Here is an 18,945-nt window from a genome sequence, read left to right on the forward strand (position 1 = left end):
GATTCCAAACTTTTTTTATATATATTTAAAGGTTTTGATCTGGAAGGTAGATAAATCACAGCATCCTTACTTTTGTGTTATATGAATTTTATTCGAGGTCTCCGTCATCAGCGTCAGACGTGTCAGAAGTTTGCGTGTGACGTCATCTGACCTTTAAGTAGAGCAGAGGTCAAAACCATCATAAAGGAGCACTCACTCAAAATATGGCAGACATATTGAGAAGTAGCTGATGCAGGACGTCATTTATATCACAAAATATAATTATATCATACAAAAACAAGCAGTCACAAGCACGAGGAAGGGCAGAAGCCCAAGGGAAGAGATGTTAGTCTCACGTCTTAGAGTAGGTCATACTGGATTAAATTCAAGGTTGCATAGAATAGGAAATAGGGCAGAGTTAAAGGCACAAAACATGACACTTGAGCATTTATTAGGGAAAACATCTGGGAGAGTACGCAATCTACTAAGAAATTATTAAAAAACACCGGGCTAAGTGAAAGAATTTAGCATGAATATATAGTCTAAGGTAGTTAATCAAAGTTTTAATTGAAAATTTTGATTTTTTTTCTACTTCTTTGATGTCATTCTGCTGCCCACACTCCAGTCTATAGGTGGCGGTAATGCACCCTTTAAGCTGAGTTGCCAACCGCCATAAAACCTGAAAGAAGACGACGAAGAAGACGAAGCGGAAGTGACGTCATCTGTCTTTATCCCGCTGCAGCGCCAGCTAACGCTGTAGAAATGAATCCCGCTTAGCACACGAGGGGATTTCAGCGCTATTTCAGACAGTGATTCCGTGCAGACTCGTCAGTGTGTGTGAAGATGTGCGATCTGAGCTCAGCGCTCATTAAAGAGGGCTGGTGAGTCACTACTGAGCGCTAACGGCTAGCTGTGTTTAGCATGCTGCTGATGCTAACTCATGTTTACGTTCGATTACCCACTCACTGTATTTATAAGTTCCTTTTAACAACCTACAGTTTATATAACTTCATCAGTTGTGTCATAACTTCATCAGGATGCCCAGTGCTGTTAGCACGATAATCAGCATTTATTAACTGCTAGTCTTTTATCAGGAAATCTAAATTATTTATACATTTTAATATATATATATATATGTGTGTGTATGTGTCATATATGATAGTTTATTGATCGCCTGCTGAAGTTTCTCAGTGATTCCCTTTAACTTAATCAGTCTGGACTGTCATGACATGTTTCACAAGCTCCATTAAACTTCCAAAGAACAGCATCTTACAGCCTTTAAGCCTTTTTGAAGGCTCAGGAAACCTTTGCAGGTGTTTTGAGTTGATTAGCTGATTGGCATGTCACCATATTCTAATTTGTTGAGATAGTGAATTGGTGGGTTTTTGTTAAATGTGAGCCAAAATCATCACAATTAAAAGAACCAAAGACTTTAAACTACTTCAGTCTGTGTGCACTGAATTTATTTAATACGAGTTTCACAATTTGAGTTGTATTACTGAAATAAATGAACTTTTCCACGACATTCTAATTTTATGTATGTATGTATAATTGACTAAATTGGATTGAAAAAAGTGAACACACAGGCCTAATACATCTAATAATATAGAACTAAAAAATATTATTAATAGAACTAATAAATGGAATTTAATAGCAACTAAGTATTTTCCAAATAATACTTTGACATATTTATAATAATATTTTTTCACTGTGTATTCCTTTGTTTTTTATAGATGAAGATATATAGATGCTTTTTACGTTTTTGAATGGGGATCCTTCCTATATTTGGGGTTATTAAAAAGCCCACACACTTTTCTACACAGGTACCTTACAGATGAAGGAATAGAGGAGTGTAAAAGTTCAACAGAGAAGACGAAAACATCACCGACTGACATTATCCAAGTAGCACTAAACGCAAGTGCTTTAAGAAATTACCTTGTTTCCTTTTATATTTACCCTTTTCTTTTTGTATTTACTCATGTAGTATGTCTTTATCAATTTGTGATCATGTATATTTGGGTTTCGGCTCTCCATAGAAGCCGCTACACCTTGAGAAAGCGAACAGAAATAATACTATTATATTCACATTACAGAGTGATCTGAGACCAATCGGAAAGAGCTTCCTGCCAACTGACATCAACAGTGGACGAATAGAAAAGGTATAACTAAAAGGCATCTAACATAATGCATAATTACAATATAAATAGACTTCATGCACTTGCTAATGCTGCCCACAAGATGGTGCTGTTATTAAAGAGAACATAAGCAGTGCATAAATGAAGATAGATAGTGTCAGAGCAGAGGTGAAGAGGTAAAAGAACATGACATTACTGCAGAATAATGACTGGGATTTGGTTTCTGAGAGCGGTGTTTCTCTGTAACGATAATTTAAGCCCACATGAGCTTGATGCATTACATTGGTTTTTAGCTGAGTGTTTTATCTGTTTGATGCAAAATCCCTCTCGTTCTCCTGCAGTTGGAGGGCCCTTGTGTCCTTCAGGTACAAAAGATTCGTAATGTCGCCGCTCCTAAAGATCACGAGGAGTCGCAGGGGGCGCCCAGAATGCTGCGTCTGCAGATGACAGACGGACACACGTCATGCACCGGCCTAGAGTACAAACATCTGTCCAAAATCAGGTACAGCTCATGCAGATATTTGCAGCTTTCCACCTTTTCATTATACATGCACTACCTGCAAGTAGGGATTTGTAAATCTGCATCGACTAGTAGTGAGTGGGAACTTCTGTCCTAATGAAGCCTTGTATAATTAGACTAATTGAAGGTCAGGTCCAGGTTCACACATTTCACGTTCTTGGTGTGGGATGCTAAATGCAGCAAGATGCTGCTGCTTTAATAAAGGGAATGAATCATGCTGACGTACTCTTACATTTAAAATTCATTCACTTGCATTAAAAATATTAAAGCTGAAAGTAAAATTGAAAAAAAAAAAAAATCGAATTAGTTCACTAAATAGTGGATGACTAGTCAGGGTTGTAGTTGATTTAATAAGGGTGGGAATGACATTTCATTGGCCCTGTCTTGCATGCAATACTACTGTACTTCATACTAAATGTACACTTCAATGCAAAAGTTTTTAATTGTTGTTGAAAATCATCTCTTTTGCTCACCAAGGCTATATTTATTTAATAAGAAATACAGTAAACATTGTGAAATATTATTACATTTTAAAATGGCTGTTTTTTTATGTGAATATGTTTAAATGTAATTTATTGCTGTGATCAAAGCTGAATTTTCAGCAGCATTACTTTGATAGTTCAAAAGAACAGCATTTATTTGAAAGAGAAACCTTTTGTAACATTATAAATTATGATTTATTGTATGCACCTTTGCTGAAAAAAAGTATTAATGTCTTTTAGAGTATTCACTCCAAACTTAGCGCCTGTTATTATTTAATAGTATGTGAAATGGTATGCAACATGCAGCATTAAATAATCAGAGTAGTATGCTGCAGTATTGTTACATGACCTTATTATGTTGCATGTTTAATTTAGCAAGTGGTGTCCAATTATCATCTTGGAAATAAATACAGTAATTTAGCATTTTTAATCTAATGATGTGTAAAAGTGTCTCTTGGCAGAGGAGAAAGAGATATTAAAAATGATGTTCCTTAAGTTTCATTCGCGTTTCAAGCTCAAGAGCATGGTATTTTGGGATACAGTATTTCATGTGATTATAGTACATGAATGCATGTGGGTTTTCCATGTATTCAGGAAGTATGCTTACTATGCACACTACATACTTCAGAAATAGAATGAGTGATGTGAAATCTGTGCCTGCAGAGTTCTGTAGAAAGTTCCTGTTTACTAGATATTTTGGCTAATTTGTTCAGGTTTATTGTTGTCAAACAGTACATTAAAGCGTAAACGTAAAGATTTGGCAAGTGACTGCAATTTTATACTTCCCTCACTCACTTTTTGTGAACGAGTGGCTGTAAAATCTAGTACCTCAGACATTTAATTGAAGCACGTCTAATTGCGCCGTATGATTTAATGAAATAACGTCTCGGCCCGTCAGACTCTGTGAAGTGGCCTATAATGAGGCCAAAAACCCGGCATTTGATTAAACGCAGCTTTTAATATGATAAAGAGGTCCTGTAATTACCTTGAGCCATACTAAAGGCGTTTTGATGTAGTGGGGAGCTGCATAAAAAGGTTTTTCACTATGAATTGATGTTCACGGCACTACAGAGTCATTCAGGGTCATGGTATTGCGCTGCTTTTGAGGTTACTTCAGGCTCATTTTCTCAACCCAAAACATCAGTGTCATTTTGAAATGCAGAAAATAGTGTCTTTGTGCAAGTCAGATTCATGTTGCATGCCAAGAATGTGTCTCTCTTGTTGCATTGATTTATGCATTTTGCTGGACTTGTCAACCGCTTGAAACAACTTATGTAATTTTATGTTTTAATAGTGTATACAAAGCTTTGAATTGTGAAGGTACAAATGCATTGCGAGTTACATCACCTAATTTATATGTTTAAATGTAATTTATTGCTGTGATCAAAGCTGAATTTTCAGCAGCATTACTTTGATAGTTCAAAAGAACAGCATTTATTTGAAAGAGAAACCTTTTGTAACATTATAAATTATGATTTATTGTATGCACCTTTGCTGAAAAAAAGTATTAATGTCTTTTAGAGTATTCACTCCAAACTTAGCGCCTGTTATTATTTAATAGTATGTGAAATGGTATGCAACATGCAGCATTAAATAATCAGAGTAGTATGCTGCAGTATTGTTACATGACCTTATTATGTTGCATGTTTAATTTAGCAAGTGGTGTCCAATTATCATCTTGGAAATAAATACAGTAATTTAGCATTTTTAATCTAATGATGTGTAAAAGTGTCTCTTGGCAGAGGAGAAAGAGATATTAAAAATGATGTTCCTTAAGTTTCATTCGCGTTTCAAGCTCAAGAGCATGGTATTTTGGGATACAGTATTTCATGTGATTATAGTACATGAATGCATGTGGGTTTTCCATGTATTCAGGAAGTATGCTTACTATGCACACTACATACTTCAGAAATAGAATGAGTGATGTGAAATCTGTGCCTGCAGAGTTCTGTAGAAAGTTCCTGTTTACTAGATATTTTGGCTAATTTGTTCAGGTTTATTGTTGTCAAACAGTACATTAAAGCGTAAACGTAAAGATTTGGCAAGTGACTGCAATTTTATACTTCCCTCACTCACTTTTTGTGAACGAGTGGCTGTAAAATCTAGTACCTCAGACATTTAATTGAAGCACGTCTAATTGCGCCGTATGATTTAATGAAATAACGTCTCGGCCCGTCAGACTCTGTGAAGTGGCCTATAATGAGGCCAAAAACCCGGCATTTGATTAAACGCAGCTTTTAATATGATAAAGAGGTCCTGTAATTACCTTGAGCCATACTAAAGGCGTTTTGATGTAGTGGGGAGCTGCATAAAAAGGTTTTTCACTATGAATTGATGTTCACGGCACTACAGAGTCATTCAGGGTCATGGTATTGCGCTGCTTTTGAGGTTACTTCAGGCTCATTTTCTCAACCCAAAACATCAGTGTCATTTTGAAATGCAGAAAATAGTGTCTTTGTGCAAGTCAGATTCATGTTGCATGCCAAGAATGTGTCTCTCTTGTTGCATTGATTTATGCATTTTGCTGGACTTGTCAACCGCTTGAAACAACTTATGTAATTTTATGTTTTAATAGTGTATACAAAGCTTTGAATTGTGAAGGTACAAATGCATTGCGAGTTACATCACCTAATTTTAACACACAACGTGAAGGGTTTGTTCAAATTATTAACCCTAATATGAGCAAAAATTACCATGATGCTTAAAGGAATAGTTCACACAATTTAAATTTGCCAAATTTTTATTCACCCTAAGATGATCCAAGATGTAGATGAGTTTGGTTGTTCATCAGAATTAGAGAAATGTAGCATTACATCACTTGCTCAACAATGGATCCTCTGCGGTGAATGGGTGCCGTCAGAATCCAAACAGCTGATAAAAACATCACCGTAATCCACACCACTCCAGTCCATCAGTTAACATCTTGTGAGGCCAAATCCATTGTTAAGATGTTTTTAAACCTAAAAGCATTGCTTCTGGCCAAAATACAAGTCCATAATAACGCTTCCTCCAATGCAAAGCCCATCTCTTGTTGTCTCTCACATCAAAATCCAGCCACATATTTGTTTAGAGCTGTTTGGACTGTTTTTGCTTGTAAACTGTGCAGAAATCTGTGCAGATTTCTCTCCTGATTCAGACCAGATGACTTTTTAACTGAAGAAAGTAATGTTATAAATAGAGGACTCGCATTTTAGCTGGTTTGAAGTTAAAAAAAATATCTTGATGGATTTGTTTCTTACAAACATGCAGCTTTTGGCTTTTTTAAGACATTAACTGATGGACTGGAGTGGTGTGGATTATCTGAATCAGCATTATTCGCCAAGTGTGCACAAACACAAAAGGAATTTGTTGTGGTTTTTAAGAAGCTCTTGGTACATACATGCATACATACATACATACATACAGTATCTCTCAGAAGTGAGTACACCCCTCACATTTTTGTAAATATTTTATCTTTTCATGTAACAACACTGAAGAAATGACACTTTGCTACAATGTAAAGTAGTGAGTGTACAGCTTGTATAAGTGTAAATTTGCTGTCCCCTCAAAATAACTCAACACACAGCCATTCATGTCTAAACCGCTGGCCACAAAAGTGAGTACACCCCTAAGTGAAAATGTCCAAGTTGGGCCCAATTAGCCATTTTCTCTCCCCGGTGTCATGTGACTCATTAGTGTTACAAGGTCTCAGGTGTGAATGGAGAGCAGGTGTGTTAAATTTGGTGTTATTGCTCTCACTCTCTCATACTGGCCACTGGAAGTTCAACATGGCACCTCATGGCAAAGAACTCCTTGAGGATCTGAAAAAAAGAATTGTTGCTTTACATAAAGATGGCGTAGGCTGTACAAGCTGTACACTCACTACTTTACATTGTAGCAAAGTGTCATTTCTTCAGTGTTGTCACATGAAAAGATATAATAAAATATTTACAAAAATGTGAGGGGTGTACTCACTTCTGTGAGATACTGTACATGTATACATCCATATCTGACATGAGAACAGAAACATTATATAAGACTTAACAATAAATAATGCGTATGAATCTGGAACAGAAGATTTATGTCCAGATTTGTGCATTATTTACTCAAAATATATATAGCTGTATAAAAAATATGCAGATGTATTTACATAGTACTTGAGAGAGAGGCAATAATTAGAGATGGAGATTGAATTACAGAACACAGGTAATAATTCATGTGTTAGCTGTTTAGGCTGGAGATGGCATGGGGAAAAAGCTGTTTTTATGCCTAGATGTTCTAGTGCGCAGATATCTGTAGCGTCTGCCTGAGGGGAGAAGTGCAAACAGGTTGTGTCCAGCGTGAGAGGGGTCTTTGATGATGTTACCTGCCCGTTTCTTCACTCTGTAGTTGTACAAGTCCTGAAGATTGGGCAGGTGGACACCAATGATCCTTTCTGCTGTCCTAACAGTCCGCTGCAGTCTTCTTGTATCTGATTTGCTGGCTGACCGAAATCAGACAGTTATAGAGGAGCACAGAACTGACTCAATAACAGCTGAGTAAAACTGTGTCATATGCGCCTGTGGCAGGCTGAACTTTTTCAGTTGACGGACAAAGGAAGTACAACCCTCTGCTGAGCCTTTTTCACGATGGAGTCAATGTGAGTGTCCCACTTCAGGTCCTGAGAGATGGTGGTTCCCAGGAATCTGAATGACTCCACTGCAGCCGCAGTGCTGTTCATGATGGGGAGTGGGGGGAGTGCAGGAGGGTTTCTCCTGAAGTCTACTATCATCTCTACAGTTTTGAGCATGTTCCGCTCCATGTTGTTGTGACTGCACCAGACAGCCAGCTGCTCAACCTTCTGTCTGCAAGCAGACTCGTCGCCGTCTTGGATGAGGCCGATGACTGTAGTCATCTGCAAACTTCAGGAGTTTGACTGAGGGGTCTTTAGAGGTGCAGTCATTTGTGTAGAGGGAGAAAAGCAGTGGGGAGAGAACGCAGCTCTGAGGAGCTCCAGTGCTGATGGTGCGGGTGTTGGATGCGAGTTTTCCCATCCTCACTAGCTGCTGCCTGTCTGTAAGGAAGCTGGTGATCCACTGACAGATGGAGGTGGGCACAGAGAGCTGGGTCAGTTTATTCTGAAGGGTGTCTGGTATGATGGTGTTGAAAGCGGGGCTGAAGTCCACAAACCAGATCCTTGCATAAGTCCCTGGTTTGTACAGATGTTGCAGGATGTAGTGCAGTCCCATATTGACTGCATCATCCACAGACCTGTTTGCTCGGTAAGCACCAGTCTCTCAAATGACTTCATCACCACAGACGTTAAAGCAACAGGTCTGTAGTCATTAAATCCTGTGATTTTTGGTTTCTTGGGTACAGGGATGATGGTGGAGCATTTGAAGCAGGAGGGGACTTCACACAGCTCCAGTGATCTGTTGAAGATCAATGTGACGATGGATGATATCTGGACAGCACAGGCTTTGAGGCAGGCTGGAGAGACACCGTCTGGGCCTTTGGCTTTCCTTATCTTCTGTCTCCTGAAGACTTTGCTTACATCGTCTTCACAGATCTTTAGTACAGGTTGAGAAACCGTAGGGGGGAGGGTGTTGATGGCTGTGCTGTGAGACGGTCGGAGTGTGTGTGGGGTTTCAGACCAGGCTATTGCTTTTCAAACTTGCAGTAAAACTCGTTCAAGTCTTCAGCCAGGTGTTGATTGGCCTCAGTGCTGAGGGATGGGGTCTTGTAGCTGGTGATGGCTTTCAGGCTTTTCCACACTGATGTAGGATCGTTGCTTGAAAGCTGTTTTTTAGCTTTCCAGAGTAGTTTACCTTTGTCACTCTTATCTCCCTTTTTAGTGTGTATTTGGCCTGTTTGTACCAGTCTTTGTCCCCACTCCTGTAGGCATCCTCTCTGGCCTGGCGAAGCTGTTTGAGTTTTGTACTGAACCAAGGTTTTTCGTTGTTAAATAAGTCCTGGTGGGTACACACATGTCCTCACAGAAACTAAGCTCATCCAGATCTGTAGCTGCAGCCTCAAAAACACTCCAATCAGTAAGTTCGAAGCAGGCCTGTAAATCCTGCTCTGCTTCAACGGTCCATGTCTTTACAGTTTTTACTACAGGCTTAGCAGATTTGAGTTTCTGCCTGTAGGCTGGTAGAAGATGAACCAAACAGTGATCAGAGAGTCCCAGCACTGCTCGGGGGACAGAGTGGTATGCATCCTTTAAAACAGTGTAGCTGTAGTCCAGTATATTGCTGTCTCTGGTGGGGCACGGGATGTGCTGTCTATATTTAGGCAGTTCACGGGTGAGATTAGTTTTATTAAAATCTCCGAGAATGATAATGAAAGAGTCCGGATAACGCTGCTCTGTGTGTGTAATTTGATCGGCCAACAGTTCTAGCACCGCGTTCACTCGCGCGTCAGGAAGAATGTACGCACTCACCAGAATAAACGAGGAGAACTCCCGCGGCAAATAAAAAGTCTTACAGTTAATAAAGAGAGCTTCCAAGTTTGGGCAGCACATCTTCTTTAAAACTGTCACGTCTGTACTCCAGCCTTCATTGATATAAAAACATAATCCACCACCTCTCGTTTTCCCCGACGACTCGGTGACGTGGTCCTCTCTGAACAGCTGAGTTTGCCACATGCATAATGTCTCCATTATAAATAATTGGGAATCATGTAAAAAAATTACAATAAAATAAAAACTGCACATTTAATTGATCTATTATAACATTTATGTAGTTTTGTTCGCTTGGCTGTTTCCTTATAAAAGTCCAGAAATTTGTCAAGTTTTTCGTCAGGTGTCTTTTTTAGTTATATGATGTAATTTATGTTGCTCAATCCAGCCATACTAATTATAAACAACAGGTGCGTTCGAAGAACCGAATTAGCCAGATCCTGATTAGCACAGTGATATCATCTTGGATGTGACATTTCATCTCGGATGTAATAAGCGACGTACGAAGAACGGGCCCCTGGAGTGTTGTGGATTGTGATGTTTTTATCAGCTGTTTGGACTCTCATTCTGATGGCACCCATTCACTGCAGAGGATCCATTGGTGAGCAAGTGATGTGATGCTATGTTTCTCTAAATATGATGAAGAAACAAACACAACTACATCTTGGATGTCTTGAGGGTGGATACATTTTCAGCTAATTTTCACTGTTAGGTGAGCTATTCCTATGGTGTAAGGTTTAATTTGAAACAATTACAAAGAAACTGCAATTAACACCTCGAGTTAAACCTGACATTTTGAAGTAGAAAAAACTGAAATAGTATTTTCTTGTAAAACATACTCCAGTAATACTTTACAGTCTTGTTTATACCCCAAAACACTTTCAGTCCAGGAAATGTGACGCTGTGTAATCTTGTAAAGCCGCTTCAAACTCAAACAACCTTTTCTGCCCTTTTCTTGTACTCCCCTTCCTTTAACCCCAGTTTCAGACCTTTTGATTGGCTCAAACCTCACCAGTCCCGTGTCTCCATTACCGCTCTGGCTGGGCATCAGCCGTTGTGATGGCCGTCGGCCAGCAGCTACAGGTGGAGACTGTGTTGTCGAGCCGTTTGAAGAACAGAGCTCTCTTTATTCATCTGTTCCTCGGCTCACTCTCTCCCTACATCCATCACTGTCGCTAACATGCAGAATGAAACTCTCCACTGTTCGTTTGAACCCAAAGCTTTCTTTATTCAACCACTGAATGGACATGCATTAGACACATAAAGTGTCTATGAAGGCTTTGCACACTTATGAATTGTAGTTTGATTTGGTTGTTTTTACAACTCAATTTGGTGTCCGTTTAAAATGATTTCACCTGTAATTTTTTCACAAAACAAGATTCCAATTTCAAATAAATGCTGTTCTTTTGAACTTTGTTCATCAAAGAATCCTGAAAAACAAAATGCGTCAGTTTCCACAAAAATACTAAGCAGAACACTTGTTTTCAACATTGATAATAATCAGGAGTGAGCAGCAAATCAGCATATTAGAATGATTTCTGAAGGATCATGTGACCCTGAAGACTGAAGTAATGATGCTAGGAATTATATTTTAAAATGTATTCAAATAGAAAAGTTATTTTAAATTGTAATATTTAAAATGTTTACTGTAGTTTTGATCAAATAAATCCAGCCTTGGTGAGCTTAAGAGACTCAAACATTTTAAAACCTTATCGACCCTAAACTTGTTGCATTCAGTTTATTTAAAAAGAAGTGCATGCAAATGAAACCAAAGCTTTCTTCATTCATTTACAGAATTACAAGAACAGAAAGGACATGCATTATTTCAACATGTATATAAACAGTAGTTTGACTTTTTAAAATTCCTTTTGGTGTCACTCATTTCAAATAATTATTTCACCTTCAAATGGTAGTGAGATTGTTTGAAAGAACAGAAGCATTGTACTGGAACAAACAGTGTATTTTCTGACATCTCCAGAGAGTTTGTATCGGATCCTGCATCCCTTTGAGCTTCGTGCCGACAAACCGGTCAGGAAAGTCTAATTGCGCCAGTCACGTCACACATTGAGTGCTGTCGAACTCCCCGGGCTCATCTAATGAGAGGACCAGGGAAAGTTTGACTTGTATTCTTGAGGGCGAGTTTATTTGGCGTGTAGGAGAGTGGGGAGGTGTGCGTGTGATGTATTTTTAGCAGGAGCTGCTTCTGCAGTGCAGAGTGGTGCATTAACATTTGATCAGGGTGCAGGCAAGGGGACACATTTGAGGAAATAAGCCTGCGTTTTGGAAAATTCACTGCTCCACTTCTCTCCTCGGGGTATTAGAGTGTTTGTGAGGGGAAAATAGAGTTTCTTCCTCTTCCTCTCTCTCAATCCATCCCTTCTCCCCCCCCTTTAATCTTTAATTAAAGTCAGACAGCCAGTTCTTAATCCCAATTTACAGCAAATGCCCCACACTAACTAAAGCTGAAACACATCGGAGAGAAAAAACCTGATTGACAACCAGGAAATAGAAGCAAGTAAAGCAGAGAAGTGCAATTATGAATTTAAAATTCTCTCACTCCTTTATTTTTTATTTTTTTGGAAAGTCATTGCAAATGCCAAATAAGGAAAACTGACCTATTTTTGGGGCGAATCTGAGAAACTCTCTCAAGAAATCTGGGTCACATTATACCACAAATCAAAAGGAAAAATTCAGAAATTATATTTTCATAAAGGAAATTATGCCTATTTTAAGAATATTAAGACTTTGACATTTATTATAGATAGATATAATTAAACTCAAATTTTTTTGTAAAAAATAAATAAATAAAATCAGCATATTAGAATGATTTTTGAAGGATCATGTTACACTAAAGACTGGAGTACTGAGGCTGAAAATTCGGCTTTACATCACAGGAATAAATTACATTTTAAAATATATTCAAGTAGAAAACAGTTATTTTAAACCATAATAATATTTCATAATATTACAGATTTTTCTCATTTTAGAAATGCAGCCATGGTGAGCAGAAGAGGAAAACCCTTCTGAATCCAAAGTTTTCAGTGTTTCACTTATTTAAAAGAAAGCAATTAATTTAACACTTTAATTTGATTTCTGCTCCACTTTCAGTCTGAACACTCCTCCTGGAACCAAAGTGAAGCTCCTGGGGGCTGTTCAGGTTAAAAATGGCCTCCTGCTATTGGACGATTCCAAGATCACGGTTCTCGGAGGCGAAGTGGATCACATGATCGAGAAGTGGGAGTTTCAGAGGGTGAGGTGCATGTTTTCTCTCAAGCTTCATTATGAATATTTTCAGATAATATATATGATGTAGTTGTAAATGACACACAGTTGCAAACTGGATTTGTTTTTATTGCTTGTATGAAACGGAGATTCAATCTACCATGTATGTTCATATTTAATATCTCCTTAACTAGTCCAAAAATACCAAATTTGAATATCACCACCCACATTTATAAATAAACACGTTAGAATGAACCATCTTGACCCGCGCCAAATGAATTTAGCCAATCACAACAGAGGTAATTCTTAAATATGCCGTGGCACAAGCTGTTTAATTCTGAGTGTCAGGGAGTTGGTGTAAAACATGAAACTACACTAATTTACAATTGTTTTTACCACTGGAAACCTTCACTGACATTATAAGTGGGCTCTAGGGAAAAAATTAAGAGATGTAAAATGTGAACCCTTTAAAGGTTCTATTCATTAAAACTTAAGACACAGAAGCCTCAGTGTCTGTAACCATCTGTTAATATTCATCATGTTTTGGCTCAGTGATGGATGACACATTGGCAGATAGCATGAAGACGCACTGCTTTATTCATCTTGATGAGTAAATAAGTTCAGTCCAAAGATTATTGTCCCTGATAGATCAGGGTTATTATAATGAACTAAAACTGAAAACCATAAAAAAAGCGTAATCATTTGAAGTAAAATCAACATTAACTGAAAAAAAAAAAATACTTTATATAATACTTTATTTCAGCTAATTGCCAAGGCATCATTTCTCATTTTACTTTAATTTTAATTTGAATGAAGTAACTAAAACTGAAATAAACTTAATACATATACATGAAAAAAAGACAAACACCCAGCAAAATTATTAACAGTAACTAAAATGAAAATGGAAAAACGGTGTTAAAATATATTAAAACAGATTAAGAATATTGGTAAAAACTGTAATATTATTTCAGTGATACTAAAGTAACCCTAGTCTGGATTCACTTGAATGTTACATTACGTCTAATGTTCAACTTTTTCCCACAAAAGAGCCTGGCCAAACACAGCCGAAGAAACATTGGTGCAGAAGGCGGACCTCCTCCATTCGTTCCCTTTGGACAGGTCAGAGCTCCTTCAGCTTCTTTCATTGTGACCTTTGGCCTTCTGGTTAATTATGAGGTTGATTTGACTCTGATTGAATGGATGGTGTATAATCTGTCGTCATCTCTCTGTAGAAATGTGCTCATAAGGAGCAGGTGGACAGCAGCGCTCTGGATCAGAGGAAGACCCTGCAGAGCACTAACACGGTCAAATCTGCTGAAGACAACGATGAGTTTGAGAAACAAAGAACCGCTGCTATCGCAGAAGTCGCCAGGAGTAAAGAGGTGTGCTGTCGTCCTTAATGATTATTATGAGACATTTAATAATATTAACAGTTAGCCCACCATATGACCATATGTTTAAAGATGCAGTTCTTGTGAAATTAATGTACACTACGGTTTGATTTTTAAAGAAGTCTCTTCTTTGCTGCATTTATTTGATAAAAATACTGTAAAAAATTTGGAAAATTATTACAATTTAAAATAGTTGTTTTCTATGTGAATTATATTTTAAAATGTAATTTCTTCCTGTAATGCAAAGCTGAATTTTCAGCATCATTACTCCAGTCTTCAGTGTCACATGATCTTCAGAAATCATTCTAATATGCTGATTTGCTGCATTTCTGATTATTATCGTCAATATTGAAAACAGCTGTTGCTTCATATTTTTGTAGAAACTGTAATGCATTATTATTTAACAGTCTGATTTCAGTAATTTAAAAAGAAATATTAAAAATTAATACTTTTATTCCACAAGGACCTATTAAATTGACCAAAAGAGGTAGTAAAGACAAAAATTCAGATTAATGTTTATTAATCTTTCTATTCATCAAAGAATTCTCAAAAAATAAATGTTACATTTTAAAATATATTCAAATATGCAACTTTAAATTTGCAATAATAATTTACATTATTACTGTTTTACTGTATTTTTGAGCAAATAAATGCAGCCTTGGTGAGCAGAAGAGACTACTTTCAGAAACATGTTAAAATCCTAATTATTCCAAACTTTTGACTGTTAATGTACATAAAACCAGATTTCAGTGTTTTGCACTGTACAGAGATAATGGCTTTTCATTTCAGAATAAATATGATTTTCATCCCCTGCAACAAAGTAGCACCTTTTGATAATGAAATATTGATATATTAAAGCAATATGTAATTGAATTTGTTCGTTCTCATGACTGCGTCCTTAGGCCATGGGTGAACTTAATATTCTCCGATATTTAATTAAGAAATGTTTGATTTTGAGTGTGTAATTACAAATGTAACGTGATAAGTGAACACCACATAAATGATTAAACGCTTCGTCTCCGCAGCACCTGGGCTGTGTTTCAAAACACACTTATGATGTCCAGAAACATTGTTCATTTTGCTGTAGTTGTGCCCTTGTAAAATCAGTTCTTAAATTGCTGGAGATGCACCAATGTCTGGTGTTTTTCATCGTGCATCTGTTGTCTGCTCTTTGGTTCGTGATAGACGCGTACGTTCGGCGGTGGAGGCAATGCAGGCGGAAACCTCGCCAATCCAGGATCCACCTACAAGAACCGAGACACCTATCAAAGAAGACGAGAAGAGGGAGAAAAGCCGTGGACGGAGAACAAGTCGGAAGGAGTTTACAGAGATTTGGTGAGATCCAAAGATCATCATAAAAAGATGTAAAATTAGTGCTTTGTCAGCAGTTTTAAGTTCTTCCTCATGAAATGAACTGTTAAAGCTGTAAAACCCGGGAGAAGATCCAAAAAGACTGAACGCAATTATAATAACTTTAGATCCAACATATAGTTCAGTAAAATATGAATTTTGTTCTGCAGTCCTCACTGAGAACAAAATAGCTGTGGTTTAATCACTTATTAGTTGTCTACTGACTTTCCAAAACCAGTGAGTTAAAATGCATCATTACTAGATTTAGTGTTGTTACTTTAGTAAGCGATCACATGGGTGGATGATAAAACAGGCCAAAACACTTTAATGCATCATGATGGTGAGTTTTACACTGACATGCATACTGTATTTTCTTCATGAAATGTAAAAATGGGGATGTGTCGCATGGATGAGAAAAAGCCGTCTGGGAATCTGAAAAGAGAGATTTTATGAATCTCAAATTTTTTGGTGTTCTTGAAAGACCTTTTATACTCTCAAAGACTGCATTTATTTGATTACAAAAACAGGAATATTGTGAAATATTGCTACAATTTAAAATTAGCGTTTTCTATGCGAGTATATTGTAAAATGTAATTTATTGCTGTGATCAACTGAATTTTCAGCATCATTACTCCAGTCTTATTATTATGAGACATTTAATAATATTAACAGTTAGCCCACCATATGACCATATGTTTAAAGATGCAGTTCTTGTGAAATTAATGTACACTACGGTTTGATTTTTAAAGAAGTCTCTTCTTTGCTGCATTTATTTGATAAAAATACTGTAAAAAATTTGGAAAATTATTACAATTTAAAATAGTTGTTTTCTATGTGAATTATATTTTAAAATGTAATTTCTTCCTGTAATGCAAAGCTGAATTTTCAGCATCATTACTCCAGTCTTCAGTGTCACATGATCCTTCAGAAATCAGTATAATATGCTGATTTGCTGCTCAAGAAACATTTCTGATTATTATCAATGTTGAAAACAGTTGTGCTGCTTCATATTTTTGTGGAAACGGTGACACATTTATTTTTTCAGGATACTTTGAATGGAACAACATTTTATTTATTTTTATTATTGTAACATAACTGTCATTTTAATGAATTTGAATGCGTCTTTGCTGTATAAATGTATTACCTATTTTTCTATTTCCTTATTTTTAAAAAGTACTAAATCAATCTGACCTCAAACTTTTGAACCATATACAAGGAGAAAATCATGGAAAGTGCTTCATTTAGACTTTGAAAATAGGGGATGAACATTTCTGTATACGTTTTTTTTGCTAATGGATTTTTGCTAATGGATTCAAACATATCAAGTGCTCCAAAATTGTATGATGGACTTTGTTACAATTAAATGCCATTATTTCTCTGGTAAAGATGAATCTATTGCTGATGTAAGCACCGATGTGACCCCTCTGTGTCTGTTTTGTTTTTGATTGCAAGGCAAAATGTTTTTTGTGCTTTCTATTCGCTACATCTGTTCTTTTGTCCCTGATTTTAATGCATTTTTTAATGACCCTCAAGTTCATCAAATTCCTTTCTGCTGTTTCATGTTGCTGCTGCTGTCTCTTCAAGGTTGATGAGCGAGCTTTGAGGGACATCATGGAGATGGGCTTTAACCGAGAGGAGGCCAGACAGGCCCTGCTGGATAACAACAATAACATGGAGGTGGCCCTCAACTGCCTGCTCACCGGAACAAACCAGCCCAAAGTGGCCCAGATGGAGCAGAGCCGCCCACCACCTCGAGGTAAAACCTTCAAGCGCTGAGAAAAGAACCAGAAACCTTCAGATCGTTGTCAGATATGCAACTGCTCAGGAAAGCAGGCTGTAGATGTTATAAGAGCAGGGCTGTGCTGGTTGCTTAAACTTGTAGGGTTCATTTATACTCAAGTTTTAACATAAAGGTGAAATATTTCTCATTTATTTAGGTTTATTTAGTGTAGTAAAACCCATTGACGATAATCTGGCATCTCGAAATGATTATTCAGTATTTGAATTGCTGCGTTGCTTGTTTGTCCTTTTAATATGATGGTTTATTTGTTCTCTGGCAGGAAAGGGTCGTGGAAGGGGACGCTCCAGACAAGATGAGGATGAGGAAGCAGGAGGAAGGCCATCTGGGCCCAGCACATTGTTTGACTTCCTGGAGTCAAAAATGGGGACGTTGTCCATTGACGGTACACTGAATTTGTTTTACCTTTTTAAAATGAAAAAATGCTAACAATGAGTGCTTCTTTAAATTTGATAACTGAATTGGCCAATTTTGGATTCTGATATTATAAGGGCCTGTTTTGTCCTTTCAAATAGAAAGTGTGTTGTTATTTATCTGCTATTTTAGTATTTATTAATATTTTAAATTTGTTAATATTTACAATTTATTACTTTGTATTTATTTTTTTATTTTAGGATTTATTAGTATTATACATTTTGTTTAGCTTTAACTTATTTTTTAGTTATAGGTTAAGAAATTTTAGTACTTGATCTTTAAGCTCAAGACAAGACAAGTTTAAGTTTAAAGGGGTCATCGGATGCCCATTTTCCACAAGTTAAAATTTCTCAATTGTAGTGTAAAACAACACCCTGTTTACCCTGTCAAAAACAGCTCTTTTCAGAGCAAGCTGTTTTGTTGCATGCCGCTTTAAATGCAAATGAGGGGCAGTCGTGGCCTAATGGTTAGAGTCAGACTTGTAACCCAAAGGTTGCGGGTTCGAGTCTCAGGCCCGGCAGGGATTGTAGGTGTGGGGAGTGAGTAGGGCTGGACAATAATTCAATATCAATATGTATCGCGATATAATTTTTCAATAACGGTGATATGATTTTTAAACACATTTCCGATATTTCGATATACATTACCAGTTTCCCATACATTTATTTATTTGTGCCGTTTGACTTCGTTGAATAAACATGAGCACTGCACGTTTCAAAATCATATTGTTTTATATGAATGTATCTAAAGGGAATTGACTTGTCTTCAGAAAAGTTTCGATGGCATTTTCATTTGATCTGATAAAGTAGCGTTCATGAGCGGACCTGCTTTGATTACAGCTGTTACTGCGGAAACCACTAGTTTTATCACTCTAAAAGCGCCTCCTGCTGAATGAATGAGTTTTCATTTTAAATAAGCCCGTCTCCAGCAAGGTTATTTTCGTAAACTAAAACTAAGACGAAAACAATTGGTCAAAAAACATTTTCGTAAACTGAAATAAAAAAAAAAAAATCTAAATAAGTTGACGTTTTGGTTTAGGGAAATACCGGGAAATACCCGTAAATGGCGCATCATGCATGTGAGGTTATCTGACGGAGAGACGCAAAGCAGTTGAAAGCAGAGTCCTGCACGGGTCCTGTTAGGTAAACCTGCATCCGCAGTACACAACAGAACACCCGACCCGTTATCCGACAGCAGCCAGCACCAATTTAATTCTGTACCCGACCCGTTTGACAT

General features: G+C 37.2%; 1 protein-coding gene across 1 annotated transcript in view; it reads left to right on the forward strand.

Annotated features, from left to right (window-relative positions):
• Positions 1–674: 674 nt before the first annotated feature.
• The window catches only part of LOC107597179 (tudor domain-containing protein 3-like), a 35,660-nt gene continuing 17,389 nt past the window's right edge, over positions 675–18,945 (forward strand). The window contains exons 1-10 of the mRNA XM_016288133.1: positions 675–860; positions 1,803–1,893; positions 2,073–2,138; positions 2,456–2,616; positions 12,643–12,784; positions 13,804–13,875; positions 13,989–14,138; positions 15,333–15,482; positions 17,082–17,253; positions 17,558–17,680. Of these exons, the coding sequence (XP_016143619.1) occupies positions 823–860; positions 1,803–1,893; positions 2,073–2,138; positions 2,456–2,616; positions 12,643–12,784; positions 13,804–13,875; positions 13,989–14,138; positions 15,333–15,482; positions 17,082–17,253; positions 17,558–17,680 (1,165 nt within the window). The 5' untranslated portion in view covers positions 675–822. The remainder of the gene's footprint in view (positions 861–1,802; positions 1,894–2,072; positions 2,139–2,455; positions 2,617–12,642; positions 12,785–13,803; positions 13,876–13,988; positions 14,139–15,332; positions 15,483–17,081; positions 17,254–17,557; positions 17,681–18,945) is intronic.

This window comes from Sinocyclocheilus grahami, unplaced genomic scaffold (genome assembly GCF_001515645.1).
Source record: "Sinocyclocheilus grahami isolate Dianchi unplaced genomic scaffold, SAMN03320097.WGS_v1.1 scaffold229.1, whole genome shotgun sequence".
NCBI classification, from domain to species: Eukaryota; Metazoa; Chordata; class Actinopteri; order Cypriniformes; family Cyprinidae; genus Sinocyclocheilus; species Sinocyclocheilus grahami.